This window comes from Oncorhynchus keta, chromosome 16 (assembly GCF_023373465.1).
Source record: "Oncorhynchus keta strain PuntledgeMale-10-30-2019 chromosome 16, Oket_V2, whole genome shotgun sequence".
NCBI lineage: Eukaryota > Metazoa > Chordata > Actinopteri > Salmoniformes > Salmonidae > Oncorhynchus > Oncorhynchus keta.
Genome location: NC_068436.1, coordinates 6,781,684 through 6,792,063, shown reverse-complemented (window position 1 = coordinate 6,792,063; position 10,380 = coordinate 6,781,684). Strand labels below are relative to the sequence as shown.

General features: G+C 48.9%; 1 protein-coding gene across 1 annotated transcript; it reads left to right on the top strand.

Moving 5' to 3' along the window:
• Positions 1–2,218: 2,218 nt before the first annotated feature.
• LOC127908098 (chromobox protein homolog 2-like) lies at positions 2,219–5,929 on the top strand. The gene is made up of 2 exons (XM_052465202.1): positions 2,219–2,318; positions 5,360–5,929. Exons 1-2 carry the CDS (start codon positions 2,284–2,286, stop codon positions 5,754–5,756), a joined length of 432 nt encoding a protein of 143 aa, XP_052321162.1. The 5' UTR covers positions 2,219–2,283; the 3' UTR covers positions 5,757–5,929.
• Positions 5,930–10,380: the final 4,451 nt, after the last annotated feature.

Sequence of the window (10,380 nt, the reverse complement as noted above, 5' to 3'; positions counted from 1 at the left end):
TGCTTTTGTCACTTCTAGATTAGACCACCGCAATGCTCTACATTCCGGCTACCTGGATAAAGCACTAAATAAACTTCAGTTAGTGCTAAACACGGCTGCTAGAATCTTGACTAGAACCAACAAATTGGATCATATTACTCCAGTGCTAGCCTCTCTACACTGGCTTCCTGTTAAGGCTAGGGCTGATTTCAGTGTTTGACTGCTAACCTACAAGGCATTACATGGGCTTGCTCCTACCTATCTTTAATATTTAATGTCCTGCCGTACATACCTACACGTACAAGATGCAGGCCTCCTTACTGTCCCTAGAATTTCTAAGCAAACAGCTGGAAGCAGGGCTTTCTCCTATAGAGCTCTATTTTTATAGAATGGTCTGCCTATCCATGTGAGAGAAGCAGACTCGGTCTCAACCTTTAAATCTTTATTGAAGACTCATCTCTTCAGTAGGTCCTATGATTGAGTGTAGTTTGGCCCAGGGGTGTGAAGGTGAACGGAAAGGCACTGTAGCGACAAACCATCCTGGCTGTCTCTGCCTGGCTGGTCCCTCTCTCTCCACTGGGATTCTCTGCCTCTAACCCTATTACGGAGGCTGAGTCACTGCTTACTGGTGCTCTTCCATGCCGTCCCTAGGAGGGGTGCGTCACTTGAGTCGGTTGAGTTACTGACGTGATCTTCCTCCGGGTTGGTGCCCCCCTCGGGTTCGTGTCGTGGGGGAGATCTTCATGGGCAATACTCGGCCTTGTCTCAGGGTGTAAGTTGGTGTTTTGAAGATATCTCTCTAGTGGTGTGGGGGCTGTGCTTTGGCAAAGTGCGTGGGGTTATATCCTGCCTGGTTGGCCCCGTCCGGGGGTATCGTCGAACGGGGCCACAGTGTCTTCCTACCCCTCCTGTCTCAGCCTCCAGTATTTATGCTGCAATAATTTGCGTCGGGGGGCTAGGGTCAGTCTGTTGTATCTGGAGTATTTCTCTTTTCTTATCCAGTGTCCTGTCTCTCTTATTCTCTTTCTCTCTGTCACGAATATTACCGAAGGTGACTCCCCTTCTTGTTCGGGTGGCGCTCGGCGGTCGTCGTCGCCGGTCTACTAGCTATCGCCGATCCGTTCTGTGTTCGTTTAGTTTTGTCTAATTGGTAGCACCTGTTTCTAGTTTGGTTGTTAGGATAGGGTATATATAGTCTGTTTAGCCCGCTTCTGTTTCGTGCGGGCTTGTTCGTCTGTTATGTTGGTTGAGTGCATTTTGTTGCTTTTTGGGTTTCACGCTGTCCGTTTATATTTCTGTTCATTTGTGTTTTCACTTTGTACATGTTGTGTTTCTGGGACATTAAAGCGTGTTGTTTTGCCCACATCTTTGCTCTCTGCGCCTGACTCCACACCTCTTCACTCATTACTGTGACAGAAGCCCGCACCACGATATGGAGTCAGCAGGAGCAGCGACCACTCCTCTTCCCACTATGGAGGAGAGAGTCCAACATCACACATCCATCCTCCATCGCCTAGGATCAGCGATGGATCAGATGATGGAGAGGATGGATCGTTGGGAGAGGAGTGGTTTCCCTACTACTCCACCGACCCTCCCACCAGCAACTCTACCATCTGCCCCATCTGGATCCGGTTCCAGCGCTCTGCACATGACGCCTCCGAGGAATTACGATGGAACAGCGACAGGGTGCCAGGGATTCCTGCTGCAATTAGACCTCTACCTGTCCACCGTTCGACCGGCCCCCTCAGAGGAGGAGAGAGTAGGGGTCCTCATCACCTGCCTGTCTGGTAGAGCCCTGGAGTGGGCTAATGCGGTCTGGAACGGGCCCGACTCGGTGAGAGACAACTACCCAGAGTTCATCCGCCGTTTCAGGGCCGTGTTCGATCACCCTCCAGAGGGTCGTGCGGCAGGTGAGAGATTGTTCTATCTGAGACAGGGGACGAGGAGCGCGCAGGACTTCGCGCTGGAGTTCCGGACCGGGAGCAGGGTGGAACGACAGGGCCCTGATAGACCATTACAGGTGTAGCCTGAGAGAGGACGTCCGTAGGGAGCTGGCCTGTCGGGATACTACACTTGGCCTGGATGGACTGATAGACCTGTCGATCCGGTTGGACCATCTGCTAGCTGCTCGTGGACGTTCTGAAAGGGTCTTGTCAGTTCTACCTCCTGATCCTCCTGCCCCTATTCCGATGGAGTTAGGAGGTACCGCATCAAGGGAGATCGGAGGAGGATGCTCCTCCTGTACCAGTTGTGGCCGGAGAGGGCACACGTCTGGTCGGTGCTGGAGGAATTCATCTGGGAATCATGAGGGCAGGCAGAATACTCATCGGTCACCCCAGGTGAGTAAGCACCACACTCTCCCAGAGTTTCCTGTTGGTCACATGTTTCTATTAATTTGTTTCCTAAATTATTCTCCTTCTCTCCAGCATAAGGCACTGGTAGATTCAGGCGCAGCTGGAAACTTTATAGATCGCGGACTCGCTCAGAGGTTGAGGATTCCGTTAGTAAAAGTAAACCCCCTTTTCCGTGCACTCTTTAGACAGTCGACCATTAGGGTCAGGGCTGGTGAAGAAAGCCACAATTTCGTTGGAGATGATTACGCAGGGGAATCACAAGGAGCGAATTAGTTTGTTCCTTATCGATTCACCTGCGTTTCCAGTTGTTCTGGGGATTCCTGGCTGGTTATTCATAATCCTACGATTTCATGGAAACAGGGAACTCTACAGGGGTGGTCTGATGAGTGTTCAGGCAGGTGTGTAGGGGTTTCCATCGGTGCCAACGGTGGAGAGTCCAGACCAGGTTTCCACCGTGCGCATTCCAGCTGAGTATGATGATTTGGCTATCGTTTTCAGTAAAAAGAAAGCGACCCAATTACCACCCCATAGGCAGGGGGATTGCGTGATAAATCTCCAGGTTAACGCTGCACTTCCCAGGAGTCATGTGTATCCTTTGTCTCAGGAGGAGAAGGTGGCTATGGAAAATTATATCACCGAGGCTCTGGGACAGAGGTACATTCGGCCCTCCATGTCACCTGTCTCTTCGAGTTTCTTTTTTGTGAAGAGAAAAGATGGTGGTTTGCGTCCGTGTATTGATTATAGAGGTCTAAATTCCATCACAGTGGGTTTTAGTTACCCACTACCTCTCATTGCTACGGTAGTGGAATCATTTCACGGAGCGCAGTTCTTCACTAAACTGGATCTTAGGAGTGCTTATAATTTGGTGCGTATTCGGAAGGGAGATGAGTGGAAAACTGCATTTAGCACTACGTCGGGCCATTATGAGTATCGCGTCATGCCATACGGTTTAAAGAATGCTCCAGCTATATTTCAATCCTTCGTGGATGAAATACTCAGAGACCTGCACGGACAGGGTGTAGTGGTTTATATTGACGATATTCTGATCTACTCCGCTACACGCTCTGCGCATGTATCTCTTGTGCGTAAAGTTCTTAGACGACTGCTGGAGCATGACCTGTATGTGAAGGCGGAGAAATGTGAGTTTTTTAAACAATCAGTTTCCTTCTTGGGTTATCGTATTTCCAGCTCCGGGTTGGTAATGGAGGGTGACCACGTTAAGGCCGTGCGTAATTGGCCGACTCCGACCACGGTTAAGGAGGTGCAGCGGTTCTTGGGATTTGCCAATTACTACCGGAGGTTTATCCGGGGTTTTGGTCAGGTAGCTGCCCCTATTACCTCACTGCTGAAGGGGGGACCGGTGCGTTTACAGTGGTAAGCAGAGGCGAACGGAGCTTTTCATAAGTTGAAGGCGATGTTTACTAAGGCGCCGGTGTTGGCACATCCGGACCCTTCTTTGGCGTTTATAGTAGAGGTGGACGCATCCGAGGCTGGGGTTGGAGCGGTGCTCTCACAGCGTTCGGGTGTGCCAGTGAAAAGCTCCGCCCCTGTGCCTTTTTTCTAAGAAACTCGGGCCAGCGGAGCGGAATTATGATGTGGGGATAGGGAGTTGTTGGCTATGGTTAAGGCCCTGAAGGTGTGGAGACACTGGCTTGAGGGGGCTAAGCACCCTTTCTTATCTGGACTGACCATCGTAACCTGGAGTATATCCGATCAGCTAGGAGACTGAATCCTCGTCAGGCAAGGTGGGCCATGTTTTTCACCAGATTTCGTTTCACTGTCTCATATAGACCAGGTTCCCTCAACACTAAGGCTGACGCGCTGTCAAGACTATATGACACTGAGGACAGGTCCATCGATCCAACTCCCATCATTCCGGCAGCTAAGCTGGTGGCACCGGTAGTATGGGATGTGGACGCGGACATCTAGGTGGGCACTAAGGGGGAACCTACGCCTCCACAGTGTCCGGAGGGTCGTAGGTACGTGCCGCTGGCTGTTCGTGATCAATTGATTCGATGGGCTCATTGTCTACCCTCGTCGGGTCACCCAGGTGTTTATAGGACAGTGAGAGGTCTTGAGAGGAAGTACTGGTGGCCCACTTTGAGGAGGGATGTGCGATTCTATGTTTCCTCCTGTTCGGTGTGCGCCCAGAGTAAGGCTCCTAGACACCTGCCAAGAGGTAAATTACAACCTCTTCCCGTTCCACAACGGCCGTGGACCCATCTTTCGGTGGATTTTCTTACTGACCTCCCCCCCTCTCAGGGTAACACTACTATCCTGGTCGTTGTGGATCGGTTCTCTAAGTCCTGCCGTCTTATCCCATTGCCCGGTCTCCCTACGGCCCTACAGACGGCGGAAGCTCTTTTCACCCATGTCTTCCGGCACTACGGGGTGCCCGAGGATATAGTTTCTGATCGGGGTCCCCAATTTATCTCCCGTGTTTGGAGAGCATTTATGGAACGTCTGGGGGTCTCGGTCAGCCTTACCTCAGGGTATCACCCGGAGAGTAATGGTCAGGTGGAGAGAGTTAACCAGGAGGTGGGTAGGTTTCTGCAGTCGTATTGCCAGGACCGGCCAGGCGAGTGGGCGAGATATATTCCCTGGGCAGAAATAGCCCAGAATTCACTAAGCCACTCTTCTACCAACATGTCACCATTTGAGTGCGTGTTGGGGTACCAGCCGGTCCTGGCACCGTGGCATCAAAGCCAGACTGAGGCTCCTGCGGTGGAGGAGTGGGTACAGCGCTCTAAGGAGACCTGGAGGGCAGTCCAGGAGTCATTACGCCAAGCGAGTATAAGGCAGAAGAAGAGCGCTGACCGTCACCGCAGTGAGGCCCCCGTGTTTGCACCTGGGGACAGGGTCTGGCTCTCGACCCGAAATCTGCCTCTCCGCTTGCCCTGCCGGAAGCTGGGTCCGCAGTGTATAGGGCCATTTAAAGTCCTGAGGAGAATAAATGAGGTTTGTTATCGATTATTACTTCCTTCGTATTATCGCATTAACCCCTCATTTCATGTGTCTCTTCTCAGGCCGGTGGTAGCTGGTCCCATGCAGGAAAATGAGGTACCGGAGGTTCCTCCACCCCCTCTGGACATCGAGGGGTCCCCGGCGTACAAGATACGAGCTATTCTGGACTCGAGACGCCGGGTGAGGGGCTTGCAGTACCTCGTCGACTGGGAGGGGTACGGTCCGGAGGAGAGGTGCTGGGTTCCGGCGAGGGATATTCTAGACCCATCCATGTTGAGTGAATTCCATCGCCTCCGTCCGGATCGCCCAGCGCCTCGGCCTCCGGGTCGTCCCCGAGGCCGACGTCGGCGCGCTGCGGGAGCTGCGCGTCAGGAGGGGGGTACTGTCATGAATATTACCGAAGGTGACTCCCCTTCTTGTTCGGGTGGCGCTCGGCGGTCGTCGTCGCCGGTCTACTAGCTATCGCCGATCCGTTCTGTGTTCGTTTAGTTTTGTCTAATTGGTAGCACCTGTTTCTAGTTTGGTTGTTAGGATAGGGTATATATAGTCTGTTTAGCCCGCTTCTGTTTCGTGCGGGCTTGTTCGTCTGTTATGTTGGTTGAGTGCATTTTGTTGCTTTTTGGGTTTCACGCTGTCCGTTTATATTTCTGTTCATTTGTGTTTTCACTTTGTACATGTTGTGTTTCCGGGACATTAAAGCGTGTTGTTTTGCCCACATCTTTGCTCTCTGCGCCTGACTCCACACCTCTTCACTCATTACTGTGACACTCTCGTCTCTTGGAGGACCTGAGCCCGAGGACCATGCTTTATGACTATGTGGCCTGATGACTTCTTGCTGTCCCTAGTCCACCCGGTCATACTGCTGCTCCAGTTTCAATTGTTCTGCCTGCGGCTATGGAACCCTGACCTGTTCACCGGACATGCTACCTTGTCCCGGATCTGCTGTTTTCAACTCTCTCTACAGCACCTGCTGTCACTAAATCTGAATGATCGGCAATAAAAAGGCAACTGACATTTACTCCTGCGGTGCTGACCTGTGATTATTATTTGACGCTGCGGGTCATTTATGAACATCTTGGCTATGTACTGTTATTACCTCTACCCGGCACCGCCAGAAGAGGATTGGCCACCCCTCAGAGCCTGGTTCTTCTCAGGTTTCTGCCTTTCTAGGGAGTTTTTCCTAGCCACCGTGCTTCTACATCTGCATTGCTTGCTGTTTGGGGTTTTAGGCTGGGATTCTGTATAGCTCTTTGTGACATCGACTGACATCGACTGATGTGATTGATATCCTTGAGTGACTCCAAGTTTATTTTAATATGATGGTTGTTATATTTTCTGTTTCAATCAGTCCGGTCATGACATTTTTTTTATCCGACATGCACTTTACTCACATAAAATGTTTGGATGGAAACCTGGTTCCTGAAACACAAATTAGTTCATTTTAGTTGATTGATTGAAGAACATCTGGACGTCCACGGTGGACACACACATCTGGGAACGACATTCCATGACACTCCATTTTCATACAAGCATCTTGGTTTCTCACATTCAACACATGTGATGGTCTTCCTCGCCTTTGCAATGACCATGACAGCACTCCTCTTCGCAATTTCTCTGTTTGCTCTCATAGAAGGCCTATCAGTGTACGTGGTGTCTGAGCTGTACAGATCATCACGTTTCTGTCGTCAATGTTGGATCAGGCACAAACCTTAATTTCTTGAATTGTTCTTCTGGCCAGCATGGAGGATTCAATGAAGTGGCACCTGCGTGGATCCTCTCCCTCGCATTTATTGATCTGTACCATGTATTGTGACATTTTGAAATGTCTGTCCTGGAATTGCTTGTTCCGTTCAACGCCTTTTCCGCTGAGGTCATGCATCATGTTGACTTCTGTGTCAATGATGTTGATATGTTGTGCAAAATTGACAATTCCATCCTGTGTTGCTGATGTACTTCTATGTGTGTTCCTTTCCACTTAAGTCGCTCAAACCGGCCAATCGCAACAGCTGCAACAGGATTACACTCTTTTCAAAGGCCTCCTTTAGGTCTGGTTGATCGGTGGCTGCTTCGCATAGGCTTGCGATTGTGCTACACTTCTTCACTCGCTTCTCCTTTGATTCCAATGTGTGCCCGAGGCTGGGATATCGGAAGAATGTTAGGGCCGTGGATCAGAAAAACAGTTAGTGTCTGGTTTGACCACTGTATGTCTCAGGCTGCGTGACATCGCCCTCGCATAGAGTTGATCAGGCTGTTGTGACTGTGGCCTGTGGAGTGTTGGCCCAGTCCTCTTCATCGGCTGTACAAAGTTGCTGGATGTTGGCGGGTAACTGGAACACTCTGTCGTACGCGTCGATCCAAGCATCCCAATCACGCTCGATGGGTGACATGTCTGGTGAGTGTGCAGGCCAAGGAACAACGGACATGTTCACCATCCCGGCATTGTGTACAGATCCTTGCGACATGCTGCCCTGCATTATCATGCTGAAACATGAGATGGTGGTGGCGCATTAATGGCACGGCAACGGGCCTCAGGATCTCGTCACGGGATCACTGTGCATTGAAATTGACATCGATAAAATGCAATTGTGTTCATTGTCTGTAGCTTACGCCTTGGCCATACCATAATCGCACTACCACCAAAAATAGCTTTGTGAAACCTTGTCCATGGGCTAGTGGTGAGGGATGATGCCTTCAGCGCACACATAGACTGTGTCGGCGTTGGTTTGACTCTGATCCATGCATTCTGGCACGAAAGATATGTCTGGTATTACCTGTCTTTATGTCCAGAAAATACAAAATTACAAATGGGGAAGAAAAAAAACGTTGTACTAAAAAGAAACGTTTTTCTTAGTGTTTGTTCTCTTCTGAAGTGAGCCTCAAACCAAGACTGAGCTAGCCAAAGCCGCATTAATCTCATGGACTACATTGATTCGGAATCCTTGACAATGAGGTAAATAAACCAAAAAGGTTGCTCTCAGCCCGCGGCAAGTGATCATTTATTAATCAGGTCTGTGTGAAGAGGACCTCTCTCACTGATACGCATAATGATTTCCAAAGTCAGGGAACAAACCCCCCACAGTCATTGAGTGTGTCCCAAATGGCCCCCTATTGCCTACATACATTATTGGACTACTTTTGACTCTGATTAAAAGCAGCACACTCTGTAGGGAATAGGGTGTCATTTTGGTCACAGGCATTTTGTCTTCATGCTCATGGGAGGCCGGTACAACTATGTAAGTTACATATTGCACTTCTTCAGGAAGTGCTTGATCCTCAGTGTCAAAGATCCCCAGGAAAGGATTCTGACAGGAAGCCTGAGGGGGCATCCTGAGATGCTTGCCATTAATCTTTAGAGACCTTAGGGGCATCCTAAGCTGTTTCCCATTGATCTGCAGAGGCTTTAGGGGAAGCCTATGATGAGCAGGAAACTTTGGCTCTGAAGACCACAATCTGTTGCATTTAGGTTTGAATCCCAAACTTGATCCTTGTAGTTCGGACTTTCCCATTTTATAATGCATTCATGTCAATGGGGCGATTTGCCAAAGACTTCAAGTGACATGCGTCAATCTCGAGTTTACAAATGACAGGGGGCACCAACTCACAACTCCAAAAACAGAGAAGAATGTGAGAAACTCCCCAAATACAGGTGTGCCAAGTTTGTAGCGTCATACTCAGGAAGACTCAAGGCTGTAATCACTGACAAAGGTGCTTCAACAAAGTACTGAGTAAAGGGTCTGAATACTTAGTATGTAAATGTGATATCGTTTTTTATTTATTTTTAATACATTTGCAAACATTCTTTTCTTTGTCATTCTGGGTTATTGTGTGTAGATTGATGAGGGAAAAAAATCGATTTAATAATCAATGTTAGAATAAGGCTGTAATGCAACAAAATGTGGGAAAAGTCAAGTGGTCTGAATACTTTCCGAATGCACTGTCCATATTAGATGGCTTTCCTATATTTAAGTGTATTGGCAGCACTTTTTCGTAAACCAGCAGGCCCAAGTGTGTGAAAGTGCTAGAGAGATTATTTTTGTGTGTGTGTGTGTGTGTGTGTGTGTGTGTGTGTGTGTGTGTGTGTGTGTGTGTGTGTGTGTGTGTGTGTGTGTGTGTGTGTGTGTGTGTGTGTGTGTGTGTGTGTGTGTGTGTGTGTGTGTGTGTGTGTGTGTGTGTGTGTGTGTGTGTGTGTGTGTGTGTGTGTGTGTGTGTGTGAGAAAGAAAGACAGAGAAAGGACGTGAGTGAGAGAGAGGTTGTTGGTAAACATTTGGAACGGCATCGCTTATTTAGAAACAGAGTGCTGAGGATGCCAACTCGGCATGGAAAGCAGCTTATCCTGTTCATGTTTTTATGAGATGCCTGAGTTGGAGCTGAGCTCTCTGCACCAACTCATGCAGCAAGGTGTATATAAGCACACACACACACAGAGAGAGAAGGAGAGAATGGCATTATGCTGCTTATGTTCACTGAAAAATGTCTGGTGTGCAATGCATTTCATGTAGCAAAGATGATGCTATTCAATTTATTTCAAAGCCAATATTTCCATATCAAAGATTTAGGTCGCAGAGCCAGAGCATATTGTATGTCATTTCAGCATGATCTTTGGGGCCCATATAAACTATGACAGGCAGCCAAATGAGGAAGTAGACTAGTTAGCACCGACAGTTGCTGACAAACAGCATCCCCACTTTACGAACACGTGTGTGTGTGTGTGTGTGTGTGTGTGTGTGTGTGTGTGTGTGTGTGTGTGTGTGTGTGTGTGTGTGTGTGTGTGTGTGAGAGAATGAGAGAGAATATGTTCGGGATGAGGCTGCCTCTTATCCAAATCCCCTTGAAATCCCTCTGTCTGACGGTTTCATTCCTGCAGAATCACTGCTATCAACACAATGATCCCTTCTACTGATCACAGATAACATTTAGCGACAGCTAGAGGTGGAGAACCTCAGCTTTTCCCACACATATTTTTTATATTTTTACATCCACGGTTAGACAGTGAAGTTTAAATCATGACAAAAGTGTCACATTCTTTCAAACCCACACACGGAAGAATTTGCTATTCAGCTATTCCTTGCCACTCCGGCAAAG